Genomic DNA, 19,184 nt, shown 5'->3' with positions numbered 1-19,184 from the left:
ATTAACCAACCATAGTTGATATCCTCTCTTTTGAACTTGTCTTCATAGTGTTTGACATTCTATCAAAAGAAGATGCACAATGTAATTTAATTATATAATTCTTACAACTAACTAAAGATAAATACTCCAATTCCACCATGTAATTGACAATAGTCTAAATATAATTTTATAAGTCTATCATAAGAACTGACTATATCATTAAAAAGAATCTTGTAATCTTTATCAATCTATCCACAATGATTTAAATACTATTTTGTCTCCATTCCGTGTATTCAGAATCCCCAAACAAAAATATTTGAGGGTAACTACCTCTATTCTAAATTGACAATATTTCCAAAAATTCAATTGTTCATGATTTTCTACAATTCTAGTTATCCCCAACAAAACAATTGAGATAGCTCAATATGGTGTTCTTTTCCTTTAATTCTATATCACCCAATGATAATATATACACAATTTCCATTTCCACCATTTCAAAAATATACCTTTAATGATTGATAAGTACTGATATTTCTAGCAATGTGATGACATAATTCCAATATAACCAAGTCCAAATCATGATTTAATCATGCTCTTCAACAATCTATCATATAATTCATAATTTTACTTCAGGACACTTTCTAAACCTTAACATAATATATTATCATAAATCAAATCCTCATAAACTTTTGATACAAGAGTGAATGTTTCCTCAGAATTTAATCTGATGGCAACACTTTTACATCCTTGAATTCACATAATTTTAGTGTTCTTTCTTTCTATGAAGAGCCAATAAATATAATTAATCCATGATAATTGTTTACTTTTATTCCATAAAGAGGCCATCAGTCTATCACCAATGCATAAGCTTTTCTTGTATATCGCACAAAGACCTTCAATTAAGATTATAACCTAAAGATACCGTTCCGCAATTGAATAAAATTTACACGATGATCGTCTTAGACTGTAAGCAATCCATCATATCATCCATAGCGTGTAGATTTCGAGAAGAATGGAATACTTTATTCAATAAATCTAAAAATACTATTGAAAATAACTCAAAATTTATATCACTAAAACTTCATTAAATTCACCTTAACTTCAAAATTTGGCTCAAAGCTTTCAAATTGTATATAAGATAACATAATAATCCAACAAATGGTTTTGCCAAAACCAATTAACTTAATAACCCAAATACATCATCTCATTATTTCGCTATAGGACAATCATAAAACTCATTTACTTGTCATTCACTATATCATGTTATGATCATGTAACCTTGTCATTTATCATCATGTCGTAGGACCTAAAACATTTAATTATGTCAATATTTCCTTAACATCACTAAATAATAACCCTCATATTTGTCTCATGAACCTTTCATACATCAATATAACATCAAGATTTCACACGTTAATTTTTCAAACTCAATAAATTCCAACTCTACCATTCTCTTTTCTTTTTCTTTTTTTCCCTCGATTCACATAAAACATACCTGAATGTACCCATTTAATTCTATTTCTTAAGTAACAAATTATCCCATAATACGTAATCATGATGAAGTATATCCCTTTTTTTTTTTTTTTACATTCCTTATAATCAACATCTTATAAATAATCAAAGTAATCGAAATCACCCAAGATAATTAAAATTTCTCACTGATTGTTAGCATATCATTCCCTTTTATTTGTCGTGCAAACTATATCAAGTAAATCAACATATAAATTGATAATTAAATGATTGTATGACACATAAACAACCTGTAAAATCATTAAAATCTGTCCAACTCTTAATATGTTACATATACCATAACTCCAACCCAACAATTAATAAAATTTCCAACCATCGGATTATTGCAACTATCATATTTACATACTAGTCTTTTCTGGATCTATTAAAATATCTTTTTATCATTTTTGGTTCCATACATTCGAGTTTGAGAGCTTGTGATTTTCACCACCTCGACATGTGATGATACGCACTGAATATGTATGATATGTCAATGCATAAACTATAAAGACTTTCAAAACTTTATAAACCATGTTTTGATACCACTCTAACACGGTTCGTCTCAAATCACCTTATGGACTCGAAACGCGACGTGCATCGATTGTAGATACTGACTAGATGTCCGATCCACCACCAAGACTGATTATGAGTTACTACAAAATATGTGACAAAATCAAATGTTTATAAAAACAAAATGTAATGGGTCCAAAATAATTGCTTCATACTTTACCAAAATGAATCATATCACTCAATATGTCATGTGGCTCTAACTCTTAAATCACTAGGCTCTTCAAGCTATCAACGATAAATATTACTTGTAAGAACAATTTTAGAAAAATATGAGTTGACAGTTCAGTGAGTAGAAGAGTTCAAAAATAATTATACTTTTTTCTTTAAACATTTTAACCAAACATCAAGTTCATATCATTTAATATTCACATAACAAACTCATACAGTTATAACTAAAAAGTGAGACATTCTCATAACACTGTAAATATCATCTCATAATCACGATATTGTCATCAGCTGATATCTAAACCATGATCTCATCACATCACATGTGATTCACAAAAAATGTACCCTCTGACTAAAATCTAAAATTCGTCCCTCGGGCCAAGTACTTTTGTTGGCCTTTGGCCCCCTCCGTGAACGAAAACGGGTCTCAAAGACCTCTTACAATCAGTTCTAGAGTACGACCAAGACGTCTTAGTGAACTATATATATATACGGTCACGACCTCTTCATCCCCAGTCAACCTCTATAGTATAGAGCACGGCCAAAGCCTCTCAGTGAACTAGAAGAAATGTATAATTACGGGTACTTTTCTGGTCGATCTTAATATCCCATGTCTCACATTCCAAATCACAAATATTTTCATATCTAATCTTTGAATTCTACAATTATCATAATTAAATAATATTTCCAAAATAATCATGTAATCGAACATATAAATGAACATAATATATGTATTAGTGTAATTAATTTATAAATACTTGAAAATATTTAACTTTTTCCACTCACAGAACTATGTTCGCAAAATCAACTTGGTTGGTAAGCTGTCCCGATATCCGTATCGCTGCCTGAAATATGATATAATTTTTAAATTAACAATTAACTATTTTAAGTAATCTCATAACCAAACTTAATCATTTTACGTTTAAGCAATTTCTAAAGTCTCTTTAATCACTAAAACTAGTTTTTCTTTCATTTAACTCAATTTCATAGCTTATTATATTTAACCCTTCAATGAAATTGAAATGAATCTAACAATCTAACAACTATAAAATTAAACATAACTTTCCAATAAATAAGTTTTTTACTTACCTTTGAATTTGAAGAATTCAAATAGTAGAAGAATTTATTTTCTAATAACGTAGGCGAATTTTCCCTCCTCTTCTCCCTTTTTTCCCTCTTTCTTTTCTCTCCCAGCTCTCGATTTCTCTCACTGTGTGTTTTATATGTTTGTGTGTGTAATTGTGTAACAAATGGGTTTGTGTGATTTATATCAATCCAATTCACCAACTGACCGTTTTCTATTTCTTTTCTTTTTTTTTCTTTTTTCTTTTCACTTTTCTTTTAATAAAGTTACTCTCTGCATTTTTAGCCTCAAAAATGAGAAATTTCAACATTTATCTCTTATTTTAATGGATAACTATAGAACATTGCAAGTCAAGCTCCTCAATCTTCATTCAATATTACATTTAGTCCTTACATCCTCAAAAATAGAAATTAAATCCCTAGATTCCTGTATGACACCCTTTCTTACAATTTACGTCTCATAAAAATCATTTGTTGAACTTAAGTTTCTTGTTTGACTTTGACTTGACCAAATGCTTAATTGACTTTAATTATAATGAGTGGGGTATAACACCAAATGTCCTTAATGCTCCCCGAGCTGAGACTCGTACGAATCTTGAACCAAAATCCCGCAGATATGCTTCTAGAATCATATTTGAATCCAAATTTTTGCAAGCCCGAGACTTTTTCTGCCTATAGAAGTCTGCAGTTTTGTAGATTATATTGAGTTGCGTGGATTGAGCGAAAACCTAGCAAGGATTATCATTCCAATTCGTTGTTTTAATTGTGAAAAAGGTGTGTATATATATATATACTACAAGAAAATATGGCTTTCCCGACCAACAAAAAAATAGTTGGTGAAAATGCTTCTCTGCCGACCAAAAAAATCACTTAGTCGACTGATTCTTTTGCCGACCACTTTTTCCCGACTCAACAAAAGTAGTCAATAAAAACGCTCTTGCCAACCACTGTTTATCAACCCACCAAAAGCTAGTCACTAAAAATAATATTTACCGACCACAGATAATTTTTGGTTGGCCTATACTAGTATATTTGCCGACTACTTTCATCTTGTAGGTAAATAACTTATCTTTGAGTAAATTTTTTGGCGGAGGATATGGCCGCCAAACCATTTACCGACCAACAATAAGTATTGGTCGGCTTAGACGAGATATATTTGCTGACTAGAAAAACGGGTCGGTGAATATCTTATTTTTGGGCAATTTTTTTGGCGGAGGATGTGGTGCCTATACATTTACCGACCAAAAATAATTATTGGTCGGCCTTGATGAGATATATTTGCCCATTAGATAAAATGGGTTGGTGAATATCTTATTTTTGGGCAATCATTTTGGAGGGGGATGTGGTGCCTTAACATTTACTGACTAAAAATAATTATATGTCGGCCTAGATGAGATATATTTGCGGTGTCGACGAATATCTTAATTTTGGGGCCATTTGGCGAAAAATATAGCGACTAGATATTTACTGACTAAAATAATTCATAGTCGACATACATGAGACATACTTGCTGATTAAATGAAAGGGGTTAGTGAATGTCTTATTTTTTGGGCTTTTTTTCTTGGGGATATGGCACCACAACATGTAATGACTGAAATAGTTATTATTCGTCCTAGTTTACCAAATAAAGGGGGCTTAGTGAATATCTTATTCTTGGGCTAAAATTTCTTACGGAGATATGGTAGCTATAATTAATTGGACTTTTAGACCCAAAATACATTTGGTTAGGGTAAGAAATTGTTATCTATCCTCTCACTGCTAAAAAATTGTCAATGACAAATTTCCATTGCTATTACCAACATAATTTTGGATTTTATCGTGACCAACTAATACTATTTTTTTTTCATTTTTTAAATAAAAAAATTAAATTTTCAATGGATTTACACTTGTAATAATTTCTTCAGTAATATCCAAGGTAATTCGTTGGTAAAAATAAATTAGTAATTTTTCTATTGATTTTCCAATAGATGACTTCGTAAGTAAATAGAAGAAAAAATATAAAAATAAAATAAAATCTAATGATGTATACAGATAATTTTATTTAATCGGTATTGTTCTCCAACCTCCCACAGAGATAGAAGGATAATTAGGAGTGTGTGCGGTCTGGTTCGGTCCGATTCTAAAGGGAATCAGACCGAACATAATATCAATGAGAATATTTGAAATGAAACCATTTAGAATCAAACCGAACATAATATCAGTGGAAATATTTGAAATGAAACCATTGGTTCTATATGCAATTATAGAACCAAACCGTAACCAATCCAATTGGTTTAGATACGGTCCGGTCTGGTTCTTTATATTGAAAAAAATGTAAAAATAAAGTATGAAACTACTTGTGATACTAGATAGAGTATGAACTGCTTGTCATGCTTGTAATCTAATAAAAAAAAATCAATTAAACAAGGCAAAAAAAAAAAAAAAAATTCATTCCAAAACTCAAGATCAACTCATAAAGGCGAAAAAATGAATAACTATTGAATGCATCATAAATGATAAAATTTCGATAAAAGATTACTTCTTACGAAAATTCATATTACAATGATCTGGTTATCTTTAGTAATCATCCAGGAACTTGATTCTCAATGGCCAGTCACTTTGAAAACAACGAGAGATTTGAATTCTTGTAAAATATTGAACTAAAAGTATTTTTTTTTCTATTAGATTGCATTAAAACTACGAATTTGTAAAGTATTTATAAGTTAATAAAATTTTAATTTTGATTACCCATTAAAAAGAAGAAGAAGAAGCATATGGAAAATGAAATTTTAATGCGAGATAATTTTGGGGTTTATTGTTCAAAGATCCAGTGCATCTTGATGCAAGCATATAGAGATATTCGAGAGAACCAAAATCACTACTAATTCCCAAGATAGTACTGAAAAAATTCATCTATGAAAAAAAAATTATGAAATGGGAAAAAATTACATACAATTCTCTACTATACAATTAATAACTTAAAATAATTCAATATCAATATTTCTTCAATATTTCTTTATAAATTATTTCAATTAATTGAGTATTTTTATTAGTAATTTAATAAATTTTGAAATAAAAAAATTACGTACAATTTTATTTATTTTTAATAATTGCCAAACAGGGACTTAATTTCAATATTTCAATTCCCGCTTATAATTTCCGCATCCTCTAAAAGCCTCCATTTTCTCTCGTCATCCCCCCTTCCCACACTTTTTTTTAAAATCAAAGTAAGCTAAATTACTTGTAATCTAGAACAACATTGGAAGATTTGAAGACAAACTGTGAGGAGAAAAGCCACGAAAATTGGGAATGCTCAATTTATCCATACACAAAGCTCCTCTAACTGATGATGGGATTGTGATAGAGTCCATCCAGATATGTGAAACACAAGACGCTCCCAATTTCGACAGGATATCAGCTATCGAGTTACCCTCTCGATATATGTATTGGATTCTACTAGAGATTATAGACAGCAGGTATTGTATCTCTTCCCAGTAATCTTCTAGATACCAAATACCACAAACCTTCTCCTTAACCAATTAACGACAATCAATGAATCTATCTCCACTTCAAGACGGTTAATCCCCATCCTTTTAGCATGTCGGAGCCCATATAATAATGCTAATAGCTCAGCTCCATTATTAGTACCCTCACCAAGTTCCTCAGCAAAGGTTATGACAATATAACCTCTTTCATTTCGAATAATACCTCCAGCACCACAAATTCCAGGATTACCCAGGCAGCACCCATCAGTATTGAGTTTGTGCCACCCTTCCATTGGTCATTGCCATCTCACTACTTTGAAGTTTTTCCGTTTAATTGGCTTGTTCGGGATATTAAGCTCCCTCATCACCCATTCATCTCTTCTGATAAATATTCTTGCTTTTTTTAGTTTTAGTCCCACCCAAAGGATCCAAACTTTAATTTTCCTCCAAGTAGCTTCTATAGATTTCCTCTTATTCTCCATCTTGGCTAAACATCGCCACAACCATAAATGCCAGCAAATAATACTAGGAATAATACCCACTAGAGTACCTTTATGCAGGGGTGGAGCCAGGATTTATGTTCAGTGCGGGCATCATTTTTCGACGCCGAACTTCGAGGTTTTGGTCATAGATTTAATGATGATAAAAAATTAAAACAATATTACAACAACACTAAAAACGACATAATTTATATATTAAACTTGTTCCTTGCGAGTTTTCATATTTTGATATTGTTGACAATAACTTCATTATCGAGTTTCAAAAATATATCTTTCTCTACATAAACAATAGTTCTATCATTCATCCACTGATCACCCATCCGATTGCGCAATCTATTCTTTACGATGTTCATTGCAGAAAAAACTCTCTCCACAGTAGCGGTAGCAACCGGTAAAATCAATGCTAAAGTCAAAAGTCTGTAAACCAATAGATATACCTTATCTTTCTTTGTCAAAACCAACTTCTCCGCAAGATCACCAAGGTCATTCAACCCTTCAAACTCTTTCTTAGAGCGCATGTCCAAAATATAAGTCTCAAGTTGATCGCTAAGTACAATACCATCTACTGCAGAGAAATCTAATGGATAAAGCTCAGCAAGTCTAATTAAGCTTTTCTTGTCAAAAGAAGAAAATGAATCTTGTGGGCATAAACAAGCTACACAAAGGAGTAATTATGTATTTACCTCCGAGAAATGATCATTCAATTCTTGAAGTTGTAAATCGATGACAGAGTAGAACAAATCTACTCGATAATGATGTAAATTTGTAATTTCTGGAGAATTACGCTGAGGGCGACCACGAATTGCAAGGCGTACAAACATATCATCCATGTTGGGTACATGAATGTAATGTTGTTGACAAAAAGAACATACTTCTTCAAAAAAGGAGTCCCAACCTTCGTCTCTCATTATTTGGAGTCTTCGTTTGTACAATCTCACCAATTGCATTGCATTCACAATATCTTGATCTTTTCTTTGTAATGCCTTTGACAGTTCATTTGACATCGCCAACACACTTCTCATCAACTATAGATTAAATGCAAAATCAAATCTTTGTATCAACTCCAATAAATTGGTTGCATCAGATCTTTGATCACAAGAACAAGATTCATCTTCAACAATCATTGCAAGTACATCTAAAATAGAAGAGAACATGGCAAGCAAGCTGACCAAAGAATTATAATGTGAACTCCATTGTGTAGCGCTGAAGGGTCGTTTCTTGATTAAGTCCCCGTCCACTTAAAATCTCACCTTTTTCCAATGCCTCAACAATAAAGTCTAATTATTTTTCTCGAAGAAGATCACAACGCTTGGAAGATGCTCCAACAGTATTTATCACGTTTCCAACCACACGAAAGAAATTAGTAATAGGGATGTTCTTCTTTGCCACAGCCACAAGCGCAAGTTGGAGTTGATGAGCAAAACAGTGAATGTAAAAGGCACATGGACTCTCCTTCAAAATGAGTGTTTTCAGTCCATTAAACTTACCTTGCATATTACTTGCTCCATCATAACCTTGTCCTCTCAATCTAGACATACTTAAGTTATATCTAGAAAATACCTTATCAATTGCAGCCTTAAGTGATAGAGCCGTGGTACATGTAACATGTTCAATCCTTATGAAGCGTTCATTGACATGCCCACTATTGTCAAATTACTGATTAAGTAATTTAAGGCATTAAATTCGTACTAAAATCAACACATGGGAAAAATTAGGAACAAGAATCTTAATTAAAAGACAAATGATCCCAATTGGATTACATTATTCGTCCGAACAAAAGATTTAGGTATTCGTAATGAAAGAGGAGAAACAATAAATAGTCTTAGAATACATCACTGAATTTATAGTAAAGATTTAGAAGACAAATTATCAATCTAGCACCAAGATCTTCTCACTCTTCCAATCCATGATTAAAAAGTTGAATTGCTTGTTGTTATCCTACCTCGAATTGCTTCTCTTTAATTTCAAAGTGTCTTTCTTGCCTCTTAATGTGTGGAATGCCCCTCTCAAAGTGTGAAAAAATTGAATTTATAGGCAGAGTCAGCCCTGAGATTTTGGGTGTCTTGTGCGAGATTTTAAAATGGTACCCCCTTCAAATAAGTAAAACATATATTAAAAAAAAATATTTCAATAATATTATTTTATTGCAAAAATATGATATTTAAATATTTATTTATCTTTTGTTTACATACATGAACAAACATAATAAAGGCCAAAAGCATCTCTCGAACTTCATAAAAATTTTTATGTCATCAACAAAGAACCATCCAAACCACTAGCCTCTTCGTGCAATTCCATATAAGCAAACCTTGAGGAAAAAAGTCAAGTGTAAAGCTTGAAATGCAATAAATCTTGTAAAAATATTTTTTCTCGCATTTTTAGAAGCAAACTTACTAATTAAACTTTCATAATCAATATTTTCTAGAAAGCCTTGCTTAATAGATATCAAAGCTAATCCATTCAATCATTCTCGTAACATAGTTGATTGCAAATAAGATTTTAAGAGTAATTGGTACAAAACGTCCATACCTTTCATTTTTTTCGTATTTTCACCCATACCCTTAAAATTAATTGCAACCATAGTCTCAAATTTTAAAAAATTACAAATTAGTCAAAAACCGATTGCATCCTTTCATATTGAATATATATAGGAATTTTATAACCATAATCTATTTTAAATAATCAACAAAATACATTTGCACCAATCCATTAAAAGTGCAACATTACCCATCTCACTTTCCCAATCATACAACATTGAAATTTTCATGCAAGCCTTGAGAATTGTATTCATTGAACAATCCATACATCTCACTTTATGAAACTTGAGAAAAGGTAGTTTGCTCAGCGTAAGTGAACGACACGGAGCGAGAGCTGTGGAAATAGTTTGTAAGGGTCTTTTGGAGTTCTTTGACGGCTTAGAGCCTTTGCCTCCCAGATATTAGGAAGAAGGGTTAATGGGTTCTGAAGGGGTAGTGGAAAATGGTGCGTAAGGGCAGTAAATGAAAATATAGAGGTGGATGAATTTTGCTTCAATCGCGAGAAAAGGCTAAACTCAATAGAAGGCATGTTTTGACCCTAATTTATCTTGGACCAGCCATAATGGCCTTGAATCCTTTAGGAGACAATTTTTGAGTTGTTAAGAAGAATGATGAGTTTTATTAGCAATGCCAATGGCTTGTGAATGGAAATAAAGCATTTGCTCTCAGCGTGATTATAAACTGTTTTTGGAACCACATATTCCTTAATTGGAGTAAATCTTATAATTGAAAATCAGTCAATTTTTCTAATTTTCTTTTGGTTCATTCATTATCAGGAAAATGCACGAGTTCATCATGTTATCCAATTAATTTTATAGCGAAGGCCAGGTGGTGTCAGGCATACACTGCTTCCTTCATCAGGGGGAGCAATTAGTAATTTCTGACTGAATTGTAATTTTTTAAAAATTTGGGACTATGGTTGCAATTAATTCTTTATTATTTTATTTTATTTTCTTTTTGTTTTATTTGAATAGGAAGGTAAAATCATCAAAACGGATGCAAATGACATTTTGCGCAATGAAAGGTGGAAGGTAAGGGTGAAAATGCCAAAAAATGAAAGGTAGGGACATTTTGTACCCATTTTAATTACTTCAATTTTAAAAAACTTCTTTTAGCAAATGCAACAATAATAGAAATTGTTGGTAATATTCTATAAGCAATACATGTATTTGGAAAGCAATCCAATCTTTTCTAATAAGTCAATAATCAAAAGTCGTCTTTATTTCTTTTGGTAAAAGACTTTGCAAAACTTTCAATCTTGAAATAAATTTTCGCCATCAAGATCACAAAAATTTACATGTCTTCAAACAATATCAAGATGATCACAACATGCTTTCAAATTAACATCATCCAATGAGTTTAACTTGTCAGAAGAAAACAAAAATCCAAATTTTTTTCATATGAATTGAATGGATCAAATTTTTGTTCAAGTGATTGTTTGATCTACAATACAAAAGAAACAATTGGTTCTCAAAGAATCTTCAGGTGATTATGCATCATCTACGGTGGCATTTTCATCAAAATGTTTCTTCCTACGAATTATACATTAAGTTGCAAAGCGAATTCAAATTAGTAAAATCACGGAACGAGATTGACGAAAAGATAATAAAGAAAAGATAACAGGTAATTCAGATTTTCTAATTTGACTTCTTTGGTCGGCTTGATCTTTTTTCGACAAATTTTCTTTTCCCTCACATTACTAAGGTAGGAATACTATTTAAAAATATTATATTCAAGGAAATTATAATTAGTTGGTCACATTATTTTAAAATTAATATATATTTTAAAAATTTAATTATAAATACATATACGACTATAACAATTTTTTTTTTGGTGCCCCTAAAATTTTTAGGCCTTGTGCGGTCGCTCAACTCTCGCACTTTCAAGGCCGCCTCTGTTTATAGGTGCCTTCTTAATAGGTGAATATCTGGTTTTGAGTAGAAATAAATCTTCTAAAATAAACACTTAGTTTGTGTGGTTATTGCATAAGAGATGCTAAATATTGTAATTTTTAGAAAAGAATGAGTAAAAAGTTCGTTGAAACTGATTGTATTAATACCGTACCCGTGAATCCTTATGTGTGTGTCTATATATATATATATATATATATATATATATATATATAAAGTCAGTTTAGATACAAAATTAAAATTCGTTATGTAGCCAGAGTCAAGGAACTAGACCAAACTTCTGTTTCTCGATTACAAGAATCTAACAAGTTAAATGTTAACTGAAATCGGAGTGAATCGGCCTGTTTTTATCTAATTTTGTGGTTCCAAGAAAAATGTCTGCCATTGGTAATACCCATAAAAATTTAATCTTCAAAAATATAGTATTTGACATGAAAATACTCTATCAAAAGGAAACTAAACAATATTGTCACTAATATAATGTGTTAATGTCAAAAATATCCCCATCTATCTAAATAAGTACGATTAAGTATCTTCATTAATGGAGAAGAAAGGGAATATAGTAAGCTTAAGTTGTGAGGCTATTACATACTCTCTCGGACCCATATAGTTGAATAAAGATATGTTTGCTTAAAGATGAGTTTTGCTACAAAAACAAGACCACGTAGGCCATTGTCGGACAAATGGCCCCTGGAAAAATAGGCCTACGTAGCCTGTTTGAAAAGAATTGTTCAAGATATATTGACTTTCCATTTTTATGAATTCCAAATTATAGTCACTTTTCTTGTTCAAAGTATACGTGATTTTATAATATGCCCTTATTCATTGTCCCATCTTACTAACAAATATGAACTACTTCTATTTAAATTATTATTTAATGTCGGGGTATATTAAAAAAATATAAGAAAATTTTATATTTCTAACTATATTAATTATATTTTTTAGTCTATGTAAAAATATAAACAAGTTTATCTTTATGTCACGAATATTGGAGTATATTAGAGAGGAATAATTACAGAATGTTTGTTCAGACCTCTTGTGATAAAAGATGACTTTCTTGTGAAGATTCGACGTAAACGGTTGTTCCTTTTTTTTAATCGATTAGAAGTTTAGTCAGAATGTAAAATCTACACCAAGTTAGTTGACATAATATAGAAAACTCTTTTAGCCTTCCCAGCCTTTTTCCACTGTCCAATGTCCCTTTCTTTCCTATGCTCCCCTAAGTTCCCAACACCAGCTTACCATCCTTGGTTCATGTGAAAAACCTTCAATGCATAATTGTTTTATGTTTTAATTACGGTTAATTATCTTCGAGTTTATTCTTAGGCATGTTTGGCTAAGCGTAAAAGATTACTTTTAAGTTATAAGTAATACTAACTTCAAAATAAATAATTTCTTTGTCAAAGTTAAAATTAAATAAATTATTTATTTTAACACGCTAAGTTATTTTATTTTAAAAGGTAGTTTTTTGCTTAATCAAAGAAAAATAATTATTCAAACACATTAAAAAATAACAAATTACTTTACTTTTTATAAACTTTATTGACTATGCCACCATAGTTTTTCCAATAAGATTGTTCTACAAAGTTTTCCTTAAAGTTACTTAGCCATTGTTTCATTCAGCTACAAAATTGATAAAAATATAAGTTAAAGTCAATAATTAATTACGATTTTTATCAAAATCTATTAATTATCTGATTTTTGGCAAAACCAAGTACAGACGTATGAAAGTAATTTTTGCTTGTTTTAACTTTATTTAAACATGCTTTTAGTTCTTCAAATTAGATCACTTTAACGGCTTCCTACCGCTACACAAAAGAATGATGAGGGCTTATGGTTCCATTCCAAGGTTAATATATTTTGTCATAAACCTATTATCTACTAATGTATAGTTAATATTTAGCCCCTATGTGATGAGAAATTTTAATCTAAATTAAATTCAACAATTAACTTTAACCACGTTACAATGGAATCTACAACTTTTCAATCACAGATTTCATCAAATTTCATTAAAATTTACTAAAAATCTGACTTTAATTTCTACCAAATAAGGACTTAACACATTATTACAATAATTCTCATTAAAGAAATCGTACTCTATCCAGACAAAACTCGTCCCCATATTAGGAGCTATCTCATGTGAGCACAACTATCTTCATTGCAAATCACAAACATATTTCAACCACTTTCAAAGCCAATCACAAGTTCTTCCAACCATCAATCCAACTGGATTCAACTTGGTGCCCTAACTCAAACTACGTGTTGGCACTTTCTCAATAAAAATAAGCCTCAATAGTTAAGTTAGTAAAGCCAAGAATAAATATTTATTATTGAGATACAGCTATGCAACCGCGTATAATCGATTGCCGGATGTTCATGGCATTACTAACAAACACTCAACTAATTGTCATGTTGTTATTATGTCTCCGTTTAGGCTTCATTAAAATGAGATTTTGTAGAAAAATATATTCTAGAATAGTGATTTTTTGGAGAATGTATGGTTAAAAATAAAAAAAGAAATTTAAATTTACGTGTAGTATTATTTTATAAAAAAGTATATAATTAAAAATAATTTTAAAAAAAAATATATTTTTAGAAAAAATGTAGCGAAAAGGGGTCACAGTAGGTTTGGTCCTCCTGCTGGCCACCGAACCATCTGGTATTCATTCATATTATTATCCCTATTGAATTTTCATTTCTCAATTTCATAATCATCAACATTTGAGAAAATGGCCATCCAATAATTTGTATCTTTTTTTGATTTATGAGCTCTCATTCAATTCAGACATGAATATACGTAATTGTTTGTGTTGCATACATGTGCCGTCCCCTATTTCTCTAAATGCATGGGCTTTTGGTTTTTGAATGAAGGAAGTATTTTAATTTGGTTCAGCTTATAATTATAAGTATAATGGAATGATAATACATCCATATGGGTGTGTAGAACAAGTATGAAAATATCAAAAACGAATTGAGAAGAAAAAACGGATAGACCAAAATTTGGCTTGGGCAGGTGATCGCCCAATCCGTTTTCAATAACTCGAGGCCCAGGCAGAGAGTCTGCACCCACTTATCATCTGCTTTTCATGAACAAAGAAGTAAAAAGTTAATTAAATTTGTTTTTGGATACGAGGTTCATAAAATGAAACAAACATGAAATTAGTTGAAACAACACGTAATTGTTTAAAAAGCAACATGTCATTTTGAGTTACAGAGTCTTGATTTTACTCCAATACTAGTCGATCATATTTTGGAACACCATAGAAGATTTGCACAAGATAAATGAGCTAAACTTTTGAGTATCTTATCTCATAATCGGAATAGAATTTATTACTATCACATAAATATAAAGTAAAATGGACACGAATTTCAAATGTAGGGAAAACTTGGATTCGTTGATTTTTATATGGATATGAGTAAACATAAAATGAAATGGATGCAAAATCAATTGAAATACCATCTAGCCGTTTAATTTGGAAACAAACCATTTTGGATCACGAGTTATCAATTTCATTCCAAATGTAGAAAAATTTGCATTCGTTCATTTTCATGTAGATATAAGGAAGCAAAAAGTGAAATCCACACAAAATCAATAAAAACAATATTAAACGTTTAAAATGGTAGCATGCCATTTCTATCGTGAACATCTCTAGTACTACTTATTTCGGGATAATGTTGATGAAGAAGAAGAAATTAGGGTTCGAACATGAATTTAGGGCTTGAATATGGATACGGAATGTGAGAAATTATGTGTAAGCTTGTTTCATTTTTTCCTTTTATTTTCAACTCAACAGTCGATATGTTTGTGGTTTTGTGATCTTTTGCTATAGTCATCTTACCTAAACCTCTGTTTATCATTACATAAATCATATACTCAGTTTTTTAGTTTGATTATGCCTTGTTTTAGTAGTTTCAGTCACTCATGCTATGTTTCGTAGGATTGATTTGATGGAACTGAGTTTATTAAAGAAGAAAAAGAAATTAAAATCCTGTACATTATACTGACTATTCGGTCATGTTCCGTACTACTCACCCAACATGCATTTCTTTTATTTGGAGTTATTTATAGCTTGGTTTATAACCAGGTGAACGGAAGTGGACAGTTCATTGGTGTAGCTGAGATGATTGGGCATGTTGATTTCAACAAAAACATGGACTTCGGGCAGCTCGACAAGTGGAATGGTTTCTTCCCCGTGAAGTGGCACATAATTAAAGATGTTTCCTATGCAATTAAACCATATTACCCTTGAAAACAATGATAATAGGTCGTGACATATACCAGGGATACACAAGAGGTACTTTATCTTAAGTTGCAACATTCGTTTAGAGCATATCGTATTAAATAAAATTTGATTTCAATTCTAGCCTTGAACTTGTATGAACATTGATGTGCATGTAATTTTAATTGAACTTGAAACTAACCATTCTTTATAACATTCTTTAATGAACACTATTTACTAAGATTTCCCTATGCTTTTTTTTAGTAGTCAATTTCATAATGTTGACACATGCGTTTGTAATTATAATTGTTCTTAACAGATTGGACTGAAGCAAGGGTTAGAAATGCTAGGCATTTTCAAGAATTATTCAGAAACAAAACTGGAGAATCCCATGATCATGATTCAGTGGTGAGTTTTCCTTTCCTCCCTCTAAGTGGAGATGATCTTGTGTGGGGCGGGCATACCATCCTATGTGGTATGCCCACCCCATCTTGAAGTGACATGTGTACAAATTTTGCCAATTGTGCATTTTTTAATTGAAAAGTACATAGCTCCAACCTCTTTTTCTTTTCCGCTTTTTCCATTCTCTCAAAAATTCGACCCACCTTCTAATAAACATTCTCTCTCTCTTCAAAGTCTTGTTGGAAGACGGAAGCACTTTCTGGGCAGTTTATAGTCCAGCAAAAATCACAGATATTCTTTAATTTTTTAATTTCATTTCTCTAAAATTTTTAAGTAATTATATTATATAAATGGGAAAGTGAAATCATCTTTTGTTGTATTTATTTTGTTGATATTAATAAGGTTGAATGGGTTTTTAATATTTTTAACAAAGCCATTTGTTGCTCCTAATTTTTGAAATGGGGTAGAATCGTTGGGACCGCTCACCCCACATAAGATGATACTATAAATGGGAAAGTGAAATCACCTTTTGTTGTATTCATTTTGTTGATATGAATAAGTTTTGAACGGGTTTTTAATATGTTAATATTTTTAATCAGGTTTTCTATTCAATGGAGGATTTAAGTTGTAGAGAAAAAATTTGTGAAGAACTCAATGTGGGAATGGAAGTATATTAAGATGAAGAAGCTTATAATATATGTAATACATATACTCTTAGAAAAGATTTTAGTATCCGTAAAGGGCATATTCAAAGAGATGCAGCAAAAAATATTAAAGAGTGAGAATTTTTATATTCAAAGGAAAGGTTTTAGAGGGATGAAGAGTTGTTTGAAGTGAAGCGGTATAATAGATTAGAGACAAGAACAGGTTGCAAATTTATGGTGCTTTTTATAGTGGATTGTGGAATATGGAAAATTTCTCATATCAATACTCATCATAACCATGAACTTGCTAGACGAGAAGAAAGACAATTTCTCAAATCAGGACGTAGGGTGTCTAATGATCAAGCAAATGACATTAATTCCATGGTTAATGTTGGTATAAGACCAAAAAAATCTTACTTTTATTTAGCAATTGAGGTTGGTGGAGCTGAAAACATTGGATTTACCATAAAGGATATGAGAAATTATTTACAAAGAATAAAAGGTGAAATGATTGAAGCGGGGGATGGACAAACTTTGCTAAACCATTTTAAGTTAAAGCAAAGTGAGAATCCTAACTTTTTCTACTCAATGCAAGTGGATCAATTTATTTGGATGACAAATTTTTTTGGAGAGATAGTAGGTTAAAGTTAGATTATGATTACTTTGGTGATGTTGTTTGTTTTGATACTATTTTTCATACTAATAAGTACAATTTGACATGTGCTCCATTTATTGGAGTTAACCATCCTAGGAAAAATGTTTTATTGGGTTGTGCATTTTTATTAGATGAGACCACGGAATCATTTATTTGGTTGTTCGAGTCATTTAAGGAGTCCATGGGAAATGGACAACTGAAAACTATTTTCATAGATGAGGACAAAGCAATGGCAAATGCAATTGAAGTAGTTTTTCCACATATGCAACATCGATTGTGCACTTGGCATATTGCTAAGAATGCTACACATCATTCTAGTAGCTATTATGCAAATCCAGAGTTCAAAAGCCAGTTCAATAAATGTTTCCATTTGTGTTATAGTAAAGAAGAATTTCAAGTTTCTTGGGATGATATGATTAAACAGTTTGACCTCGGGAGTCACTCATGGCTAAAGAAATTGTATTCACTGTGAGGAAAGTGGTGTCGTGCTTTTAGTTTGGATACATTTTTAGCAAATATAAAGTCCACGCAAAGGAGTGAGAGCACAAATAATATCTTTCATCAAATTTCTATCAAGATAATGGACCTTGTTAATTTTGTAAACCACTATGAGAAGAAAATAGAGGAAATGCGCTTGGCTGAATTAGAAGATGATTATCGATGCAAATATGGTATTCATCGTCTGTTCATAAGGTGTGGTATTTTAAGTCATGTAGTTAATGTATATACCCCAAAAATGTTTAGTCATTTTGGAAAGGAGCTAACGGGTTGAATTGGAGTGAGGATGAAAGAAGTGTGTAGAGATTATGAACTTTACACATATGAAGCAGTGAAGAAGGTTAACAAAGAGTGCACAAAACTTCAATTCAATCCCCTTACATTTGATGTTTTTTGTTCATGCAAGTTATTTCAATCACTAGGGATTTTATGCCGACATGATTTAAAGGTGTTCAATTTGAATAATCTCACTAGCATACCAACACAATTCATAATGAAAAGGTGGACTAAAGAGGCAAAGGAAGGAATTGCCGCAAGTAATGACAAAAGTGACCTGTCAATAATGGCGAATGATGAGAAATCTTTAAAATCATTACACCTTAGTGAGTTGATGCACAAAGGAAATAATGTCTATAATGTTGCCTCAATGACAATTTCGGGAACAAAGATTGTCCAAGAAAAGGAAGCAGAAGCAATGAAGCTAGTTACTTGAAAAGGATGAGGAAACTATCAACATGCTTCAAAAGTTCAGAAAAGATGATGCTCATTATACTTGTGATGCTCTTTTACATGAGCCAAAAATAATAAATCCACCAACTGTGAAAGCCAAAGGAATAACAAATGCAAGATTGAAAATCATTTTGGAGAAAAGAAAAAGGAAGGCAAAGAAAGGTAATAAATATGATAATTTTAATTTTTTTTATTACAATTCTTACCCTTATTCAATTCTTAAAGTAATATATGATTTTTTTTTGGGTCACTTATGATGATTACATTTGGTTTATAGTTGGAGAAGACAATCATCAAAAAAAGGGTGACACACCTTACC

At 31.3% G+C, this 19,184-nt stretch overlaps 1 protein-coding gene across 1 annotated transcript; it reads left to right on the top strand.

The window, feature by feature from the left end:
* The first annotated feature begins 16,376 nt into the window (after nt 1-16,376).
* LOC111375455 (protein FAR1-RELATED SEQUENCE 5-like) lies at nt 16,377-18,110 on the top strand. The gene is made up of 4 exons (XM_022998279.1): nt 16,377-16,412; nt 16,939-17,007; nt 17,152-17,577; nt 17,691-18,110. The coding sequence occupies exons 1-4, from the start codon at nt 16,377-16,379 to the stop codon at nt 18,108-18,110; spliced, it is 951 nt and encodes a 316-aa protein (XP_022854047.1).
* The last annotated feature ends 1,074 nt before the right edge of the window (nt 18,111-19,184 follow it).

Source organism: Olea europaea, unplaced genomic scaffold (assembly GCF_002742605.1).
Source record: "Olea europaea var. sylvestris unplaced genomic scaffold, O_europaea_v1 scaffold1379, whole genome shotgun sequence".
NCBI classification, from domain to species: domain Eukaryota; kingdom Viridiplantae; phylum Streptophyta; class Magnoliopsida; order Lamiales; family Oleaceae; genus Olea; species Olea europaea.
The sequence above is the reverse complement of the archived record's forward strand: the minus strand, read 5'-3'. Positions and strand labels throughout refer to the sequence as shown.